The sequence below is a fragment of the Ylistrum balloti genome, unplaced genomic scaffold (assembly GCF_031769215.1).
Source record: "Ylistrum balloti isolate Yb309-2 unplaced genomic scaffold, AGI_CSIRO_Ybal_v1 Utg370024, whole genome shotgun sequence".
NCBI classification, from domain to species: domain Eukaryota; kingdom Metazoa; phylum Mollusca; class Bivalvia; order Pectinida; family Pectinidae; genus Ylistrum; species Ylistrum balloti.
The window spans coordinates 942,074-965,645 of record NW_026782090.1 but is presented as its reverse complement, the minus strand read 5'-3'; the positions used below and the strand labels follow the sequence as shown (position 1 = coordinate 965,645).

At 34.5% G+C, this 23,572-nt stretch overlaps 1 protein-coding gene across 1 annotated transcript; it reads left to right on the top strand.

The window, feature by feature from the left end:
- The first annotated feature begins 233 nt into the window (after positions 1-233).
- Positions 234-16,917, top strand: LOC132548714 (myosin-4-like). Its single transcript, XM_060212593.1, has 15 exons — positions 234-553; positions 1,640-1,759; positions 2,173-2,348; positions 2,720-2,905; positions 3,336-3,417; positions 3,600-3,677; positions 3,993-4,126; positions 4,618-4,687; positions 5,220-5,313; positions 5,889-5,975; positions 8,738-8,815; positions 12,752-12,917; positions 14,473-14,606; positions 14,823-14,931; positions 16,613-16,917. Exons 1-15 carry the CDS (start codon positions 234-236, stop codon positions 16,915-16,917), a joined length of 2,139 nt encoding a protein of 712 aa, XP_060068576.1.
- Positions 16,918-23,572: the final 6,655 nt, after the last annotated feature.

Genomic DNA, 23,572 nt, shown 5'->3' with positions numbered 1-23,572 from the left:
ATTCATTTTCTTTAGTTAGTAGCTTTGACATGTGTATACTAACCACACGTCATTTAATATTCAAGATTGAATTTCGTGTTAAGATGTACATGATTTTATAGTCTAGCTGGTTAAACAAGTTTATATTATACATTTGTATATGCCTAATTCTATCATATTATCTAAAGCTGTATTTCTCCATTTCCAGTTTGACAGAATAGAAGAAGTCACATAGAAAATTTGAAGTCAAGGTTATGAAAACAAAAATGTCGGAGGGCAAGCCTGAGGATGCCAAGGCTGAGCCTGGAGTGTTTGAACGTTACCACCCACAACATCCTCTACCAGAAGGTATACGAAAAATGGAGCATGATGACACTATATGTAAGTATTGTGGGGTGAGCTACCTCATTCACAATGAAATCAAAGCCATGGAGGAAAAGTTAAAAAAGACCTTAGCTGAGATGGAACACTACAGAGGAAGCGTGGAGAGAGAAAAACAGCTACAAGTTGATTATGAACGACTGATGGGAGAAACCAAGGAACTCCGAGAACATTCCAAAGAAATGGACAACATGTAAGTTGGATAAATATAAGTACTGGTTAGAAATCTACTTGAGAAATATAGGTTATTTGAAATCATCCTTAAATATATTTGGTTGTTATAGGGTAGGTTTTCTGTAGAGAATAAGAACCAGAACTAGGGTATGTTCACTTATCATAGTTTCTGAAGTTAAACTGTAATATGATAAGTATTCTTTCTATTCACCCATATCTCTCAAGTTAAACATCTTGTGATTCCTTAGCCCACCATTATCAGATTGGTCTGATTAGAAAAACAATATGGCCAACCAGTGGCCATCTTTGATTTTGGCATTGAAAGTTTGTTATCGCTATTTCTTGAGCATATCGAATACAAGTTCTGGTCCCAAGTTGTGCCCATTTGACTGCTACTTCTTTAGAAGTAATAGATGAATGTCTCTCAATTTTCATATGTAGGTTCCCTTTGGTCTCTAGTTGTGCCTGTTTAATTTTAAGACTTATCAGAAAAACAAAATGGCCAGCAGGAGGTCATCTTGTATTTCAACAATGAAAGTGTGTTGTCCCCATTTCTCGAGAAGTACATATGCTGGATGGATCTCTCTCAAGTTTCATATATAGGTTCTTCTTATGTCCCTAGTTGTGTTGTCTGACCATAAAACAACATGGCTGACTGGCCACCAACCTTTATTTGACAGTTAAAGATTTTTCTGGCTATATTTGCAAAGGAATGCTCAAATATTTCATTAAGAGCAAAAACAAAGGAGAAAAGAGAAGAGAAAAGAAGGAAAATGTTCCAACTTTTAGAAAAAAAATAAAAGTTAAACAATGGTGGGCACCATGTTCTCTGGGATCTCTTGTTATATTATCATATCTTATAAACGCTGTACATGCACAGTCTCAAAATTCTTCAAAATAAAGATTTAAACTATGGATTTTCAACTTTGAAAACAAATTCATTTATTGATTATGTATTGTTACATATATAAAGAGAACAAAATCATTAACAGTGTAGTTCAATCTAGAGTCAATAGTTGATTGACTACATCTATATCTAAAGGAAAATAATCTGTCTCCATGGTATCAACATCTATCTAAATCTTAACAAACTATTTGTTTTCAGAATATCGTCGCTACGCAGTTCCTTAAAAAATGAAGAAGAACTTTCAAACCACTTAAGATTACAGAACCAGAATGTTCAGAGTGAACTAGATAGGACCATTACGGAGAGGGAAAGCTTTAGGTAAAGAAAATAGACGTTTGGATATGTAATTAGTCTTTGTGTAATTAACAGTTACATACTGTATTTTGTACATTGTAAGGTATCACACTGCAGAAATTCAAAGTTTTAATTATATACCTTCTTTGGTGATCCATTTACAAATAGAACTAAATGAGAATTTCATGTTATTCCAATATATGTGAAAGGCTTACTGGCATCACTATTGTAACTGACATTATGTAACTGACATATATGTAGGTAATGTATGTATGATAAAAACAGTTTAACTTCCTCACATCCATCAATGATTAGTAATGTTTCATATTATACTGATCTTCATCTCAACATATACCATACTTTCACTTTTATTTATTTAAACATCTAAACATCTGTACATGTTATCAATTAAGATGAACTTTCTGTATGTCTTGTAGGTTAAAATTTAGCCTGTTTGAAGAGAGACTACCGTCTATAAAGTCCCAGCTTGTGTCCCAGCGACAATCTGTAAGGGATGTACACAAGTTTGTCGAGGAGAGGGATGCTAAAATTCAATCAGACCTACAACTATTACAAAAAAACATCATTGAAAAATACCAGTCTGAACAGCAAGGTAGTCATTCCTATGTAATGACCCTGATTTGGGGAAAGGGGTGGATTGGGGCGTCATTAATTAGTTTTGCTTTGTTGCTGCTTCCTTCACACGTTCCTAATAGCAAAGTATATAGACCACGTTCTTAAATTGACCAATCAAAATGCTTGATGCAAAAATTCTTAATAAAAAATAATAAACAGAAAATTTAAGTTTAACTGTACATTCAGTTTTTCACATTTATAAGAGATATTCATTACTGAATATACTGCACTGTTATACTATCACTGGCCAGTAAATGTCCTATAAACAATGAATATTACTATGTTCTTTAATCTTTTATCAATATTTTTGAAACAGAATTTATTTATACAATAATTCTCAACTTTCAGGAATATCCTCACTTCAACAGCATATTGATAAATTAGAAGCGGAGAAATCAGAATCTGCCATGCAGTCCACCATGATGACGGACAAGGTTCGTCGCCAGGAGAAGGAACTAAAATCACTGTCTAATGTCAGAGAGGAAAACTCACAACTACAGCAAAAGTGTAATAGTTTAGAAAACTCTATTAAAGGTTAGTTCATTGCTGACAGAATCATCAATAGTTTTCTATCCATGTTAAGAATTAGTCAAAGTCAAGAAATTTTCGACTTTCAAAAATTTGTGAAAAAGGGAGCACAATAAACAAAAATAGTAATTATGATCAATATGCATTACCTGACCCTCCAGTTTTGTAAAGCATATCAATAAATAAAATAGATTCTGAAATGTCTGTTTATAAATGTTTTAGCAACTTATTTATCCATGGCAAATTCTTCTTTTCTCATTTTACATAATATTATTACCAAATTCTTTTTAAAGCAGTTTGACTTACTTGAAAAACTGTGCAAAGTTGTTTTTTTTTCAGTGTAAACATTATAGAAAAAACTTATAGAAATTATAAAATTATAAGATACTTTTTTAAAAAAAAAATTAACTTTTTCCAATAATTTCAAATTATTCAGACATAAGACAACAACTTGAGGATTCTGTATCGACCAGTCGGCAATTGAACTTAGAAAGTCAACAATTCAAGGAAAGTCTAAGGTAAACTTAATCTATATCCCTTATCATGGAAATGTGCCATGTTTGCTATCTGTTTTTATGTCCAGGTATCTTAATTTATAATAAATCTTATTATACATGTTTCTTTGATATGGTGTATCTGGACTTTTTGTGTAAATTTGTGAAACTCATTTTTGAAGCTTTTTTTGTATTTGTAAATGCAGAAACAAAGCCCAAGAAATTGAGGAATTAACAGCACAATCAAGGAGAAAAGAGCAAAATACAGAAATGTCACTACAGAAGTATGTAAGAACACAGACTTAGATATATATCTACATCTTAGTCTGTGGTAAAACTATTCTGCTGGATCAGAAAAAAGTTATTTTTGATGTAAATTTCAACCTCTTAGGACAATTTATATCTCTTACACTTTTAAAATCAGCCAGTTGATAAAAGTGTATCTCTTCTAACAAAATCTTATCCTACCAGTGTTTGGTCAGTGTTCTTCACTTAGGAAATCAATGATATTTAAATGCAACAATGATTAAAATATCCAATCCATGTGACTAGGAGTAAAACTGAACATTGAAATTATTGAAATACTTTTTCTGTAACAGACTTCAGAATGACTTAAGAAAGAAAGAAACAGAATTGACATCACTGACCAGGGAGATGAAAACAATGCAGTCAAGATTTAATGAACAGAAGATGAAAGAGGAGGAAATTCATAGAAAAGCTACCCTAACAGTCAGTAAGTTTGGACAGGGCCAACTGAGAGCTGCCTTCGCATTATTCATATTCAAAGATTGCAATAGCAGTTGATTATTGAAAATTTGTATAAAAATTGTGTTTCATTTTTATTTTCTAATTCTGGCTTATTTCAATCTAATTAAGTTCAATTTGATGAAATAAAACACAAAGAAAAAAAAAAGACAAAAAACAAAAAATGAATCAGGGCAAAAATGAAAGAAAAATAAAAAAAGAATTATAAAAACAAAAAAAAAGAATCAGAGGTGATAAGCAGATGGTATTTAGATACTGAAATGACTTTTAAGTTACATGTTGTAGAAGACAAGAATAAGGTTAAAGGATCATTAGCATTAGAAAGCATAGAACTATAATGATCAATTAAATTGCCTTTCCAATATACTTTTTACTCAACAACTGGACAAGGTAGCTGTAAAAATAATCATGAAAGCATACTATTTAGAATTAAAGAAATCATATTGTATCTGTCTGTAGCGGAGACAAGAGAACTAAAAAACATTTTAGCAAAGGCAGAGGAAGAGATTGAACAACTTAAAGGAGAAAGGTTTGTTTATTAAGATTTATTATAAAACTCTCACAATTGCTTGGTTTTATTTGTACTTCATTTCACAAAAATGTTCATTTATCTGTAATGTTTTTTGTCACTTATAAAATATTTGAACTGACTGTTGTATTGATTGAGAACTTTAGAAATATGCTTATTTCAGAATCATTATCAAAGTTCAGTTTTATATGAACATAACCTATACTGCTGTACATGAATCAGGTTGAACATTCAGTCACATTGCAATGATTTGTATCAATATAAAAATGTCATTTCACATCATTCACATATACATAAACTTGTCTTTCTAGATTCAAAGATGGCTTAAGTTTTGATGTTTTGACCCCCACGAGTTATAACATTAAAGTATGACGACCAGTAAATTTTGTCAGGAATGCTTTTTTTTTTTTTTTATTTTTATTTTTTTTTTTTTTTTTTCAGAATTATTTTTAGATTTCATTAAAACACATATTCTCTCTAACAGAAACATTAATTAAAAATTATGAACAAATTCTATATCTGAACTTTGTAGAGAGTCCATGATTTTGTCGCACCAAAATCGTATAGAACAACTACGGGAAAGTTTTAAACAGAAGATGTTCGAGGCCGAGTCCTGGCCGGAGAAGGTAAACAATATACATTGTATATAATTATCAGTGAAATAATTTATTTAAAAGTAAAACATACATTTACAGCATGGATATCTCAATATGCTAATGTATCACTATAAGAAAGGTATTTACAATGATGGGAATTTTTAATAGACATTCACAATATCAGAATGTAGTTATGATGTACAGGTGATATAAAAAATCTGAATGCCTCTCTGTCTCCTACCAATTACTTCCACAGCTGTTCTAAGAGGTGATGGTTAGATATTAAGATATATTGTACATCAGATGTAATGAAATTCATGTAGTAGAATTTTATATACTAAACAATTCTCTTGTATTCATTATTGAAAGAAAGAAAAAGAAAACAAAATGTGGACAAACCCCAAAAATCTGTGTTCTTATATGGGTTGATCTGTAACAAGACTAGAACCATTTAAGTGAGATATGAAATATCTCTCCAGATATAGACTCTAACATACTGCTGGCCTAGTCACCTGACAATAACTCTAAAACTAAGGCTTTCAGTTATCTCCCTTCATTGAAAAGGTTTACAAAAATAGTTTCAGCAATTTTGAATTTTAAAACAGTTGGAGGAAATGCTACAGAAGGAACGGGCAAAACATGTGGCATCACTGAAATCCATGGAGGAGAGACTGAAAGAGAATTTCGTTCTGGTATGTGTTGTCAAAGTTATCAATTATTATACAGAGTTCTAAACTTAATTAAAATAGCACGGAACTGAAAAGCACTAAACAGAATACACTGTACAGAATACACTGAACAGAATACACTGAACAGAATACACTGAACAGAATACACTGTACAGAATACACTGTACAGAATACACTGTACAGAATACACTGAACAGAATACACTGTACAGAATACACTGTACAGAATACACTGTACAGAATACACTGTACAGAATACACTGAACAGAATACACTGTACAGAATACACTGTACAGAATACACTGAACAGAATACACTGTACAGAATACACTGTACAGAATAGCACTGAACAGAATACACTGAACAGAATACACTGTACAGAATACACTGAACAGAATACACTGAACAGAATAGCACTGAACAGAATACACCGTACAGAATACACCGAACAGAATACACTGTACAGAATACACTGTACAGAATACACTGTACAGAATACACTGTACAGAATACACTGAACAGAATAGCACTGAACAGAATACACTGAACAGAATAGCACTGAACAGAATACACTGTACAGAATACACTGTACAGAATACACTGAACAGAATACACTGTACAGAATACACTGAACAGAATACACTGTACAGAATAGCACTGAACAGAATACACTGTACAGAATACACTGTACAGAATACACTGTACAGAATACACTGAACAGAATACACTGTACAGAATAGCACTGAACAGAATACACTGTACAGAATAGCACTGAACAGAATACACTGAACAGAATACACTGTACAGAATACACTGAACAGAATACACTGTACAGAATACACTGAACAGAATACACTGTACAGAATACACTGTACAGAATAGCACTGAACAGAATACACTGTACAGAATAGCACTGAACAGAATACACTGTACAGAATACACTGAACAGAATACACTGTACAGAATAGCACTGAACAGAATACACTGTACAGAATACACTGTACAGAATACACTGTACAGAATACACTGTACAGAATACACTGTACAGAATACACTGAACAGAATACACTGTACAGAATACACTGTACAGAATACACTGTACAGAATACACTGTACAGAATACACTGTACAGAATACACTGAACAGAATACACTGTACAGAATACACTGTACAGAATACATACAGAATACACTGTACAGAATACACTGTACAGAATACACTGAACAGAATACACTGAACAGAATACACTGTACAGAATACACTGAACAGAATACACTGAATACACTGTACAGAATACACTGAACAGAATACACTGAACAGAATACACTGTACAGAATACACTGTACAGAATACACTGAACAGAATACACTGTACAGAATACACTGTACATGAACAGAATACACTGATAGCACTGAACAGAATACACTGAACAGAATAGCACTGAACAGAATACACTGAACAGACAGATACACTGAACAGAATAGCACTGAACAGAATACACCGTACAGAATACACTGAACAGAATACACTGTACAGAATACACTGTACAGAATACACTGTACAGAATACACTGAACAGAATACACTGAACAGAATAGCACTGAACAGAATACACTGAACAGAATAGCACTGAACAGAATACACTGAACAGAATACACTGTACAGAATACACTGAACAGAATACACTGTACAGAATAGCACTGAACGTAAAAGCACTGAACATAAAAACACTGAACAGAATACACTGTACAGAATACACTAAACATAATAGCACTGAACAGCATTGACTGAAAGATAGTTAAATCATTTTGTCTTTGCAAGTAAGTGAGAGAGTTGTAGTTATACAAATGAATCAGACAGTCCAACTGTCTGTTAACTTACTACTTACTAAAGTTTGAAATGTCACAGTAATATGTACGGATGCACTACATGCCATCAAGATGCATGCAGTCATTTCTTTCTTCCATTCACAGCACTTTCTCTGCTGTTTTATATCAGTTTTACACTTTCTATTTGATTGTCTCCCTACTTGAACATCCTTTTTATGAGTGTTTTTGATGACTGAGGAACAACATTGTTTTCAGAATGATAAATCACCTGATTTTAATCAAATGCTCCAATGTCAACTTTGACCTATAAAACATAAAATGATTGTGAAATGACACCATCTTATTTTTGTATATTGCAATGTCACAATGGTGACAATTGATATAGACTATTCTCTTGAAGTGTGAAATTATATGCTAGAAAGACTAATTGAAGCAGGGTTCAGTGGTATTTCAAAAACTGTTTAATTAAAAAAGACCTTTACAATCACTGATCAAAATTAATACATCTGTGATTGCTATTTAGTCATAACTTCATGCGAGTTTTATTTTTATATTTCAATCTGTAGTACTGGTATTAGTCAACCACTTTTACCAAACTGCACAAAATGTGTCATCCTACATGTATCTGACAATTGTGCTGTAGATACTGTAGCAGGTGTGTGTGTGTGGATGATGTATACATGATGTGTAGACAATGTATGTAAGTTTGTGGTGTATTGTGTGATACCACAACTGTAGATAGACATGAAAATTTCTCTGTAAAGAATTACACAAAAGATTCACATTCTTACAATTAAATCCTTTTTACGAAGAATAAACATAATAACTCTCACTCAATGATGATTCAGATGATTTTTTTAAACATTTTATTATATTATAGAGGCGACATTTTTTATAGTTCAAAATAACTAACTTCAGTGAACAATTGTTTCCCTCAGGAAATCAAGATAGAGAAAGAGAAGTACCAGGAGCTGTTGGGAAAATACCAGAATTCTAACAAGGATCATGAAGCTATTGTGAGTTCTCAAATTTGTTGCATGTTTAACCTTCCTGCTCAAAGTAAATTCTTTATAAAGAGGTAGTTTCTGAATCAGTAAATATGGTCTCATGCCTAGATCAAGCTTTAGAATTAATAATCTGTAGATATTGTCTGGAACACTGAACTGTTGTTTTGATATTTTGACAAATTAATATCAACTTAAATTGTTTTACAACAATTGTGAAACAAGTTGATTTGTTTCCCTGGATATAGAATCAGGTGAAACAGTAGCTGATTCCTCTCTGGTTAAATGAATTAAATGTGGGAAAATTGCTGCATTTTGGAATGTGAATGGCTCCAGAATTAAATGGAAGTTACGTATAATTGCTTGCTTTCCATAGCTTTTCAGGTCTAAATGTCAAAGGTCAAGGTCACTTACTGTAAATAGGAAATTGTTTTTTCATGGTATCTTCAGTTCCCATTGGCCAATCAACATCAAACTTCATTCAGTGCTTCCTTACCAAAAGTGCTTCTTTGGGATTGTTTTTGAAGTTTAAAGGTCAAAGATCAATGACAATGTTACTATATTTAGGAGATTGGTTTTCATGCAATGACTTGAGTTTTCTTTGGACAATTACACTCAAACGTCACGCAATGCAACCTTACCAAAGGTTTGAAGGTCAAAGGTTAAGGTCATTGTCACTATAAATAGGAAGAAATATTAAGAAATGTGATCTTTCTTATATATAACTTTTTGTGCACACATGAGCTTTTCTATTCTCATGATCATTTTTTTCACACGAGGAAATTTTTGTATGGGTACATCTGAGGTGAAATTATATATCTGAGTCACCTGATTCTGTCCTGCCTTGATGTTGGTTTTTGGATCAGAAAATATCCAATTCAGCTGATTTTTACTTTTTTAGCCCACCATCATAAGGTGATGGGCAATTCAAATTGCTTTTACTGGATAAATTTCTCTCAAATTTCATATGTAGGTTCCTCTTGGTCCCTAATTGAGCCCGTTTGATATTTGAACTGATAAGAAAAACAAAATGGCAGAAAGACAGCAATCTTGGAATTTTACATTAAGTTTTGGTTATCCCTATTTCTTGAGAGATGCTGAATGGATCTTTCTCATATTTGATAGATAGGTTCCAGTTGTTCGTTAGTTGTGTTCGTCTGATTTTGGGACTGATTATAGCAAGAAATAGCTGACAGGTAGCCATCTCAGATTTTAAATAGGGAAAATTGTTATGGCTATTTTGTTAAAAGTATTGCATAGATATCTATTAAATTTCACATTTATACTGTAGGTCCCCCTTGTCATTTGAAGTGCCAATTCAATTATGGGACTGACCAGAAAAAGAAAATGATGGCCAAGCGGCTATCTTGAATTTTTACAAAGAAAGTTTGTTATTCCCAATTTCTAGGAGGTACTACATAGATCCCTCTCAAAATTTATTTTTAGATTCCCTATGGTCCCTTATTGTGCCAATTTGGAACTGATCAGAACAGCAAAATGTCAGAAAGGTGGCCATCTTGGATTTTGACAATGTTTTTTATTGCTGTTTCTGGAGAAGTACAATGGTGGACGAATCTCTCTGGAATTTCACATGTAGATTCTCCTTGATCCCTCGATGTACCTATTTCATTTTGGGACTGATCAGAAAAACAAAATTGACCAACAGATCACCATCTTGGATTTTTACAATGAACATTTGTTATCGTTATTTCATGAGAATTGCTGGATGGATCTTTCTCGCGTATCATATTTAGGTTCCCCTTGGTCCCTAGATGTGCCTGTTTTATTTCGGAACTAATCAGAAAAACAAAATGGCTAAAGACAAAAATTGTTTGTGATAATCAAATTCCTGTCTGTCTCTTTCAGAATAAGCTAAGAGAGTGTGCTAGTACCATCTAAGGAATGTCCCAGTCCATGTAATACACTATTTATGTACATGAAGCAGTGTTACTGCATGTTAAATATCTAACTTTCATCACTGAATGAATCAATATTGTACTTATGATTTAAAAGAACTTCCAGTTTCAAATTCCACTTAATTGGTGCATGAATGTTTTTATCCACATTTTCCTAGTATAAAGGACTTTCAGCTCTACAAACACTGAAATAAATTTATATCTATTGTTATTTACTATAAAAAATTTCACAAGGATTATTGCGTTTTTTAACACTGATTTTTTTATTCTGCAATAATGACAACATGAAGCATTGTAATTTGTATCCTGTTATTATAACATTATGGACCATTGACTTTTTTTTAAAATTAGGATAATAAAACTGGTTTATCCATCGCTCATACAAAAAAAATTGCATTGTACCAGAATAAGGGCCAGTGATTCATTATTTACATAATTATCGTCTTTTGTTAATTTCTTTTTGTCCAGAGAATTAATTTGAATTGGTAGCATTAGGATTTGGGTAATTAAATTTGATGTATATTTGAGTCATATTGTAAGACAACGTGCAGTGTGCCAAAGATAGGGCCCATAATTCTCTAATTACTGAGTTATCGCCATTACAGAGACTTTTGTGTCCATATCTTAACTTTGCTTTTATTTAAGCTTGGGTAATGAAACCTGTTGTATACATTTGTCATACTAAGATGATGCACAGTAAACCAATTTCAGGGTCAGAATCTTCTGAGTTATTGCCCTTTGTTAAAATTTTGTGTCCAATGAAGGTGATTTTTGGTGAGCATTCATTGTTCGTTTGTTATCAAGTGATTATTACATTATGTACCGTTGACATTTAATTTTTCCTGTGATCCTTACATTGTGTATCACTTATACTGATGATTACCCAAACTGGCAGGAAATTTTGAGCTTTTTGATTTTGAATTAATATACATGCTGACAACATTTACAGTATCAGGCTGGAATCTATACATCTACATTGTACTGTCAAACCTGTCTATAAAGACCTCTCAATAGAGCAGAACAAAATGACTTTAACAGACAGGTGACCTATCTATAGAGATGCAATGTGTTGTATTGCATTGAGACCTAGCTGGAACTTGTGGTCTTTATAGACAGGTACTTGCTATACAGACGACCTTTCACGGAGATTTCATTGTATTAGTCGTTTAAACTATGTACAAATAAAGAAAATAATAATGATATTGTGAGTATCTAGATCTATTATCCTGTAACTTAGACATATTAAGAACAGAGAAATTTTGGAAACTTTTTGACACCTAAATTACAATGTACCTATGAAATTTATTGCTATGACTCTTTTTCCCAATTCCATCAAAATAACAGATTTTTTTCTTAAATTCACTTTCTGTGTTGCTATCACATTTTCTACACAATACATTGCTATACACTTATGGTTAGTCAATATTTTCGATGTTAGTCGTCATCTCAAATTTGTGTGTGGAATATCTTGTTTATCAAAAGATCATATAGTGCACTGCTTGTCTGTGTATATGTTAGGACACAATGTATGTTAAAGTTATGTATTCTAGAACTGGTAGCTATGTTGTTAGTTTTCAGTAAAATTACCACCCCTTGTACCACTGAAATCAAGGTGTGAATGGCATCCATATTGTGATGTCTGTCCACCTGTATGTGTGTTTATTGCCATTACGGAATTGCATACTATTTGTTTTTCACAATGATTGAAAGTAGTTCAAATTATTGCTGGTTTTGGAGCTCCATGTTTTGATACACCAATTGAAGTATCTCTCAAACACTATATGTAAGTGAATTCTAAGCATGGTTTAGCTTTTGCCTCATTTGAATTATTATGAACTAACCAGAGACTGGCATATGTTTCAGTGTAGGATTTCAATCGTTTTTTTTTTTTTTTTTTTGGCTTTATATTATTTTGGAAAATGTCAGTAAAATAAAATAATAAAATCAATGACTTATGATACTTTTAAGGTCTACATCATTGAATATGAAAAGTTAAATGCTAACATTTTTTATTTGAAATTGAAATTTGCAGCTAAAAGCTCAGCTGAACTCATTGGAGAGTAAGTACCGATCCGAAATTCGAGATCTTCAGCAGTTTCTGTCAGACACAAAAGAAAGAGCAAAGGACAGTGAAGACTCATTACGAAAGGAAGTGCAGAGCCTCAAATCTATTATTCAGGACCTGGAGAACAGATTAGGTAAGGGGACCAAGGGTCTCAAGTGTGTTATACCAAACCCAGAGAACAGATTAGGTAAGGGGATCAAGGGTCTCAAGTCTGTTATACCAACCCAGAGAACAGATTAAGTAGGGAGGTTTATCATCTCAAGTCTGTTATACCAAATCTGGAGAACAGATTAGGTAAGGGGATCAAGGGTCTCAAGTCTGTTATACCAACCCAGAGAACAGATTAAGTAGGGAGGTTTATCATCTCAAGTCTGTTATACCAAATCTGGAGAACAGATTAGGTAAAGGGTTCTAGGGTCTCAAGTCTGTTATACCAACCCAGAGAACAGATTAGGTAAGGGGATCAAGGGTCTCAAGTCTGTTATACCAACCCAGAGAACAGATTAAGTAGGGAGGTTTATCATCTCAAGTCTGTTATACCAAATCTGGAGAACAGATTAGGTAAGGGGATCAAGGGTCTCAAGTCTGTTATACCAACCCAGAGAACAGATTAAGTAGGGAGGTTTATCATCTCAAGTCTGTTATACCAAATCTGGAGAACAGATTAGGTAAAGGGTTCTAGGGTCTCAAGTCTGTTATACCAACCCAGAGAACAGATTAAGTAGGGAGGTTTATCATCTCAAGTCTGTTATACCAGACCCGGAGAATAGATTAGGTAAGGAGATCTAGAGTCTCAAGTCTGTTATACCAGACCTGGAGAATAGATTAGGTAAGGGGTTCTAGGGTCTAAAGTCTGTTATACAAGCCCAGAGAACAGATTAGGTAAGGGGATCTAGGGTATCAAGTCTGTTATACCAGACCTGGAGAATAGATTAGGTAAGGGGATCTAGGGTCTCAAGTCTGTTATACAAGCATACAAGCCCAGAGAATAGATTAGGTAAGGGGATCAAGGGGATCAAGTCTGTTATACCAGACCCGGAGAATAGATTAGGTAAGGGGATCTAGGGTCTCAAGTCTGTTATACAAGCCTGGAGAACAGATTAGGTAAGGGGATCTAGAGTCTCAAGTGTGTTATACAAGCCCAGAGAATAGATTAGGTAAGGGGATCTAGGGTCTCAAGTCTGTTATACCAGACCTGGAGAATAGATTAGGTAAGGGGATCAAGAGTCTCAAGTGTGTTATACAAGCCCAGAGAATAGATTAGGTAAGGGGATCTAGGGTCTCAAGTCTGTTATACCAACCCAGAGAACAGATTAGGTAAGGGGATCAAGAGTCTCAAGTCTGTTATACCAAACCCGGAGAACAGATTAGGTAAGGGGATCAAGGGGATCAAGTCTGTTATACAAGCCCAGAGAATAGATTAGGTAGGGAGGTCTAGGGTCTCAAGTCTATCATACAAGACTTAGAGAACAGATTAGGTAAGAGGATCCAGACTCTTGAGTCTATCACACATGAAAGGAGGTCTCAGGTTTCTATTCTATCATTTATGACAGGAGTTCCAGATTATTAAGTCTACCATACATGACAGGAGGTCTTGAGTCTCAAGTCTTTTATACAAGACCTGGAAAACTGATTGATATAATTTAAATGTTGGTTGATATAGATGCATTTCATTCTGTTTTATCCAGGACGTTTGGACTCGGGAAATGAGGAGATGATTTCCACTCTGAAACAGCAGTTAAAGGAGACACACGATGAGCTAGGGGAAACCAGACAACAGATGGAAGAGCAGGCAGGCCAGCTAAAGACTGCCAAAGAGGAGGTAAGGGGAGATAACTTTCACAGCAAAGAGGCATAACCCTAATGGCTTACCTAATAAGATATCATATAGATATTATACATTTGTTGAACAACAATAGAGGAGATGGATACAGTACTGTGCTTAATAAGTGAGACAGTATCAGACATCAGTAATTATTGTTATCCAGTCAGTATCTGTAATTATATACACATTTGGTTTGTATGTTGCTTTCTACAGAATGCTTTTCTCCAAGAAACAGTGAGGAAAGAATGTGAGGAAAGATTTGAATTGATGGAAAAATTCAGCGAGGCTAAAGAAGAACTTCTGCAGTTGAAAAAACCATCAGGTCAGATATATAAACATGTTGATATTCTTGTAAATGATGATATTGTGTATGTATTTTACTTCACCTCTTCTAAATCATTGATAGACTACTTCTATTTAAATATTTATAAGAAACTACAGGACAACCATCTCTCTGTAATTAACACCAACAACTACCATCTGCCTATATCTACAACCTGAGGTCTTCTTAATTACCATCTGCCTATAACTTTCACCTGTTTATAGCTACAAACTATATTTTCCTTAATTACCGTCTGCCATGTTTCATTATTTTTCTCTCATAAATATACTTTAAAGAAACTGTAACAAATTGTGAGTTGATGTCAAACCTAATTATTGTGCCATCATCAATGTCCCATGAAATATATGTTGAAATTATCAGTTTGTGACATAGTTATGGTATATAAATAAATGATGTTAATGTTAGGTAAGTGGCAACATAGATCGTGTTGACATTACCTCCCTACCCTGTGTGAGAGAACTTGAATTCCCTACCCTGTGTGAGAGAACTTGAATTCCCTACCCTGTGTGAGAGAACTTGAATTCCCTACCCTGTGTGAGAGAACTTGAATTCCCTACCCTGTGTGAGAGAACTTGAATTCCCTACCCTGTGTGAGAGAACTTGAATTCCCTACCCTGTGTGAGAGAACTTGAATTCCCTACCCTGTGTGAGAGAACTTGAATTCCCTACCCTGTGTGAGAGAACTTGAATTCCCTACCCTGTGTGAGAGAACTTGAATTCCCTACCCTGTGTGAGATAGAATTATCCCATCCTTAACAACTACAGGATCACCTGTGAAGTATAAAAGACATTCTTTTTACTGTTGATTGGACTTTGTTAATTGTAATTTGGCCATGTTTAAGTTTTCCAATTAAGCTCAGTATTCATCTTTATCTAAGATGTCATTACCAAACTTACAATATATTTATTGGTTATATAGTCATCCCAACTCAAATTTCACATTCTGAATTTCACCTTCAATTTACTATCAATTAGACGTTGTTAAGTTATTGATGTCACATTATTTTTGTCCATTAAGCACTTCATTCATTGCAGTTTATTTTTCTCCACATACATATTTGTGTAATCCTGATGATGTGGTGAAGCAGGAACATGCAAGGCATATAAATACCTGTCATTCTTGTTTTAAAGTGTGTTAAAAAAATTAATTCAGGGGAATTTTAATTGTTGATATATAAAATTAAATTACGGAGCTGGATTTTTATCTTATAAGTTTCACTTGTATCCTACTTCCTCTTCATTTGTTGGTCTTGTAATTCAATTAGGAATGAAAACAAATTTGATCCTTTTAGAAATAAGGAATATTGACATGGCAGTCCTGTATTGCTTAAGTCAATGTGTGATTGAAAAAAAAACACTGCATGTTAAACTTGGTTAACAGCCAAATTGTTTCTTTAGTTTTTTATCTGACCATTTAAACTGACAACAATATACATCAAAAGTGAAAGGATGCAAGAATATCAGTATTTAAAAATGAGATGGGGCACTTTGAACTACATGTATTGGTATTTTCAGAATTCTGGTTTGTTTAATTGATGTAGAGGATATGCATATATATTAAAGTGCCAGGGTATTCATATTACATTAACTCTGCACTGAACTTTTTATCCTAAAATATTTATTGTTTTCTGTTAAAAATTTTTTTTTCTGTCTCATGTAGGTGGATATTCTTCATTAAACTCATCTCGGAACTCTTCTGCTGTGAATTTGAAGAAATCAGAAAGTTTCAACACTCCCAAGCCAAGCCCTCCTGATGATGGGCTCTCTCGAAAGGATAGTGAGGGCTCCAGCCCTAACAAGACAAAAATACCATCAGCCCCTTCTAATAGGGATGTTGGTCCAAGTACAAACAATGAGTTAACATTTGGTGGAGAATCAGCAAAAACACCCGGACGATTAAAGGGCAACTCCCTCGCAGAGAACCGTCGCAGAATAGCTCAGATACTTGGACGTAGGGAAAAGTAGTGTGGTTATTGTATATGAATATATTAACATGCTGAATCTCTCTGTGATATTCAGATATGTATATTTCAGTGTTTATTCAAGAAGTTCTCGCACCTGGTTCATGATTTTTCATAATGATAAATCACTTCTATATATTGAAGACAGAGACATCTGAAATTAAGGCCAGGTAAGATTTTTTAAAGGGAAGTATACTGCTTTGCCAAGTACTGAATTTAAAGAAATTTATCTAGAATATTGAAGTTTTCTTTCGATCATACACCGAAATGATTTCTTTCACACTTTGCTATTTTTAATGATTGTAAGTTGTAAGGTGCACTCAAAACATCATACATCAGTAATGTAATTACATGATATAGTGAAAATGTTTACAAGTGTTTACCTTCACTAAAACTTAAAATTGATAAATATTGAACAAAAGGTATCAATATATATAGACAAAATGTATTTCTGATCCATTGGAATGGGAAATAATGTAAAAAAAATAAAAAACAGACCAGCTTTTAAGGGTAAAGTCCCAAATCCAATTCTGTCACTAGTTTGGTTTTATTTCAACATGTTAATTACAAAGATTTAGCTGGTGTATTTATTTACTGAAATTGAAACAAAATAATTCATATTTATGAAACATAAAGTTGTTGTGGAGTTTTGGTTATATATTATAAATCAATACTCATCAACATAATTATAATAAAAGAATCATACCAATATTTAGCAATACATCATCTCCTGTATCTCATTAGTGTTTAACAACATGTTATTTATTTATGGGTGAAATATTTACATGTGATATGTGTGTCAAAACATATATTGCCAGATTGCATTTAAATTATTTATTATGTACTATATACATGTTAATATCTAGCCTTGATAAATGATAATTTGGTTGTTAATCTTGAAAATCCAAAGATTCCTATCTCAAAACACAAATCTTTTCATCATTGGAATATATCATGAATGCATGGAAGGTCGAAGGTATTCTATTCGTTTGGTACATTATATACATGTACAAATATATATCTCAGCCAACCCCAAGGGAGATAATTGTGAACAGTTCTTATGGAAAATGTCAGCCAACCCCAAGGGAGATAATTTGTGACCAGTTCCAATGGAAAAGTAATTTTTTAACAGGTATGCTGATGTCTGAGTAAACTTTATATTTCTATAATACAAATACTGCTGAACAAAGCTTTAATTCATGAAAAGGTATTTCATTTGTAACAATAGACTGTGATACATATCTGTAAATATAGCAATGACTAGATATTATAGTTGTTATATTAGATGTATGCTTGATTGATTTCCATTTATTGACAAGTTTATTTGTGTAAATTGTAAACATTATAGAAAGAGGGATTTATAAGCTAGCATTTGGCTTATGTTAATCCATTTCTCTTTGAAACCAGACATAATAATTGGCTCCGAAATATAGACGTATTTCATGTAAAGCTTTTAATATAAAACCTTGATAAGGTGGGTCAAATTTTAAGACAAAAGATTTCTGACATAGTCATATATCCCTAGTTCAAACTTCAGATTATGAAATGAACCTTTTGAACAGTAAACACATGCATGCTTTATAGAGTACAAAGAGAATATTAAGTACATTCTGTGTAACAAATGAAAAATTCTTCTTAAGTGCCAATAACCACAATTCAGTCTAGTCTAATGTAGTGTGACACTGTCTTAATGAAAACCGGGGCTCTCAACAAGATATATACATTCAGTTTTAAATAATGTCTTCCACAGAATATTTATAGAAGTTTCACCGCAAACAAAATTGCATTCCACTGAACAGATGTGTATCAAAACATGACCGACAAAATAACTTAATATGATGTTATGTTGTTTATATGAAAATTTATGCCATAAAATTTGGTATTTTAATAATCTAAGCTTTTGTTTCGAATTCATTAACATGCAAGTTTTGAATTAATCTTTTGGGCCATATATATACACAGCCAAGCGTCAATATCTTAGTGCCATTTAACATAATTTCGTATATGTGTGTGCTGTTGATTACATATATATATATATTAATTATTTATATGAATCATATAATTAATGCAAATATGAAGTAGATATATTCATAAAATATAAAAAGCTAAAAGCTGTTTTTTTATCATGTAAAAAAAGTGGGGTGGGATGGGTTAAAGGTGTTAAGAATGCTATGACTAGCTGACATGTTGTAATGAATATTTGTAGTTCTGTTGTTTTCAAATTTTGTGATACTTCACCACCAATATTTCAGGTTTTTCAGTATTGCAGAACATAACTTCATTCCATGGTACTAAAATGATAAAAAATTATTTCAAATAAAATCTGATCTTACATCTAAATAATACACAAAATTATTTCTAAGTTCATGCTCAATATCAAGAAGAATCTTTCTACTTTCCAGTCAAATGGAAGCGTTCCATGAATGTTATATTCATTACTACATCCTTTTAATCAACAGAAGGGGCCAATTTTAACAAAGAGATACTCTAAGGCAATACATTTTATTATTTGCAAGGCTGTATATCAATCAGGAAACCCTGACACTTCCATAACCTGGAAAATATGTATTTTTGTCTACGGAAAGTGTCGCTGGTTCCCGTTTGTACTGTTTGCCAAGTTATTGTTTAAGTTATCATAACATATATTGAAACATGTAAAACACACCTGTGTTATGATGAATGGTAGATTTTGTTGTTGAGTACATGAGTACAGATGAAAATTACATTATCTAAGTGTGTGTGTGTTGTAAGATATTGATATCTATAGGACATGAACATGCTTTATTAACCTGAAGCATTATAATTTATATCATAAAATAAATATATCAGATCTAAGATTTGTGTACTGTTTACCTTATCTGAATTATTTATATTTTATTTTCCCTGTGAGTATGATTGTTAGGAAATTGCCCCTCCACTATAAGACTCCATATGAAGGCAATACCATGGCCTTCCTCTAAAAAACTCATTTGTTTGATCTGTTCTAACTTTGACATTAGTGTTTGTAAGGAGCTAACAAGTAGTTGCAGAAAGGAAGTGTTCAGTACTATTGTAGATGACCATGATGTTAGAATTATACTGCAGAAAATGTGAATATTTTACCAAGTGCCAAGGTGCCTAGTAGGGGAAGGGGAAGGGTCTAAAATACTGGTTGCAGCGACAGGACATGGTGCTACATGTGATGTTTTTTTAACGAATAGATGTTGGGTCTGTGAATTGTTGTAAACTAAGTTTGCTTCTTTCTATTTCCCTATTTGAGTTTTTATACTCTCGAAAAATCCTTCTGGGGAGAACATATTCCCAACCTTGACCTTCCCCTCATCTGTCCGTTCGTCCTTTGGTCAGTCCTTTCATAGACATGCATATTTTTGTCCACAGTTAAGCAAGGATCATGCAACTCATACATTGGTCATACTAAGGTGATGTGTCATGTACCAAATTCATGGCCCCCAACCCTTGAATTACTGCCTTTTGTTAAAATTTTGTGTCTGGAACATAACTTTGCTTGCATTAAAACTAGGAATATGAAACTTGGTGTATGCATTCATCTTAATAAGACGACGTGCAGCAAACCAGTTTCAGGGCCCACAATCCCTTTATTACAGATCTCGAGTTATTGCCGTTTGTACACTTTTTGTGTCCAGAGCATAGCTATAAATTGCTTACATTTAAACTTTTTAGGACAATGAAGCTTATTGCATACATAGATCATACTAAGAGAATGTGCAGTGTACCAAATTCAGGGACTGCACAATTACAACGTACAGTAATTGCCCTTTGTTGAAAATTATTGTCTGGTGCATAACTTTACCCACAGTTAAGTAAGGATCATGAAAACGTAGTGTGTGCATTAATCTTAGTAAGACAATGTGCACCAAATTCAGGGCCCTCGACCTGTTATTGCCTTTTTTCACAATATCTTTTCCAGAGCATATATTTGCATGTGTAATGATTGTATGTTCCACTTACTTCTGTGTTGATAACTCTGATCGACGCCAAGTACATGCTTTGATATGGTAAAGTGAAAGTACGTCTGATCGTATCTTTCAAACGCACGAAAGACCGAAATATCAGGACGAGTCCAAAATTCAGTCAACTCCCCTCATGGGATGACCCAGTTCTTTATAAACTGCAAGCTGCAGTGCTTTTGTATCTCTCTTTTTATTTCTGTACATAGATTTTGTGTTTAAACCCCTCTTGTTAGCCAGTTAGAACAGAGATTGAGGGTTCACTCAACTCCACATGTGTCTGATTCTGGTTTTCAGGTTTTGAGCAACAAGGTGCACGGCCTAAACACACGTTACATGTGGCACCACCTACACCACTAGCTTGAGCACGACGACGATAATGAGTACTATTTACCCCGAGCTTTTGACAATGGTCCACAAAGGCTAGGCTCAGAAGTGGCAGCGAATCAGCCAGAGGATAATATAACCAGGAGTGCTTTTGTTACTACACGGAACTCGAAACCGTATTCAGAAACTGTTGCAATTCACAAGAGGGCAAAGTCCTCCAGGACCTCAGGGAGAAACTCAAGCATATAAAGACTTTACATGTCAACCCTGCTAACTATGATGATTCTGGATCGTGGCTGGACTATAGGTCTCAATTTGACGTTTGTGCTGTACTTGATAACTGGACCGCAGAAGAAAAAAGGCTAAATTTAGCTGTTGCTCTCCGAGGTCAAGCACAAGGCGTGCTAGGGAATTTGACGGGTAATGCAGGTCGGTAGTATGATCTTCTCGTTAAGGCATTAGAGGAAATGTTTGCGCCACCAAATCAAACTGAACTCTACAGGACGCAGTTGAGAGGACGAAAGCAGAGATCTTCTGAGACAATACCTATAAAAGCACAAGACGTTCGTCGACTGACCAATTTATCATATTCGACGGTTCCATCAGACGTCAGGGAGCAGTTGGCGAAGGACCAGTTCTTGGATACACTTGTTAGTTCGGGTTTGCGGATACGAATCAAACAAGCACGCCCTCATACTCTCAACGATGCTGTTCGTCATGCCGTTGAATTGCAGGCTTTCTTGAATGCTGAAAGAAAGATGACAGAAGGACAGGTCTAACTGAGAACAGTCAACACCTCTACCGAAATCCGAGTCAAATGATGATGGATTGGGTCAGATACAAGATATGATTACGACCATGCAAAAATCTGTGAGCGAGCTGACAAAGGAAGTGAACAACCTGAAATATCGAATTAGAGGTCAGAATGAACATGGTTCTCAGAAGAATAATTATGGTAGTCGTCGGCATATGCAAAACTTACAGTCAGCAGCTTAAGGTCAAAATATACTCGAACGCGAGTGTTTCATCTGTGGATCAAAACAACATTTAATGAGAAAATGTCCGAACAAGAAGACAGGGGGTGCCGGAAATAATGATCAGAACGCTGATAGAGTCGATCTGAACAATATTCAGAAGGAAGCCGGTCTGTTTATCAGAGGCAACGTGAATGGACATGAGCTGAAAGTGCTTGTTGATACAGGTGCAACAGTGACTTTGCTTGGAAGTCATGTGTATGACTTACTAGAGGCCCGGACAAAGCCGAAGCTGGTTACTTTGACCTATGAAATCATTTCTGCATGTGGCACTCCACTTGAGGTCAGAGGGATATCTGAGTTCCAAATTGATATAGGCCAGTTTTCTTGTGATCATGGCATGATTGTGGCCAAGTTGGGCATTGACGGAGTACTTGGGCTCGATCTGATGCAGAAACATGAATGTTAATTAAATCTGGCAAATAAGTCATTTCAGATCGGCCATGAACAGTATGGAATGAGTTGTGAAGGTATGAAGGGGTGCTTCCGTGTACACAGTGATTATACCACCACGTAGTGAAGCTGTGATTGACTGTGAGGTGAAGATTCCTTCGGGGAATTTGACACCAATGTGCTTGGGCATCGTAGAGCCTATAGAGTCATTCACAAAAACTGACAGAGGAATGGTCGGGAAATCACTATTGAGAGGAGGAACGATCATACCTGTACGGTATCTGAATCCGTCTGAGGAGGAACAAATGATCTATGCCGGTACAACTATTGGCCAATTTAGTAAAGTGGATCAGGTCGAGACATACGAGCAAAGCGAAAAACGATATCAAAACGTTAATGCCTAAACATCTCAAAGAGCTGTACCAAAGGAGCATCAAAAATCTGTCCTCAGGAGAAGTAAAGCGGGTCCGCGCCTTACTGACCAACTACTCTGGCTTATTTGCCGAGTCAGACATAGACCTGGGGAAAAACAGATATCATCAAACACAAAATCGATACGGGAATGCAAAGCCCGTCAAACAGCCCTTAAGAAGAGTGCCTGCACATATAGTATCTGAGATTGACAAACATTTAGATGATATGCTACGCCGAGATGTTATACAACCTTCATCCAGCCCTTGGTCGAGTGGTGTGGTTTTGGTCAGAAAAAAGGTGGGTCGACGCGATTCTGTGTGGACTGTAGAAGGTTGATTGCCTTAACTGTCAAAGACGCGTACCCATTGCCGAGGAGCCCGTCAAACAGCCCTTAAGAAGAGTGCCTGCACATATAGTATCTGAGATTGACAAACATTTAGATGATATGCTACGCCGAGATGTTATACAACCTTCATCCAGCCCTTGGTCGAGTGGTATGGTTTTGGTCAGAAAAAAGGTGGGT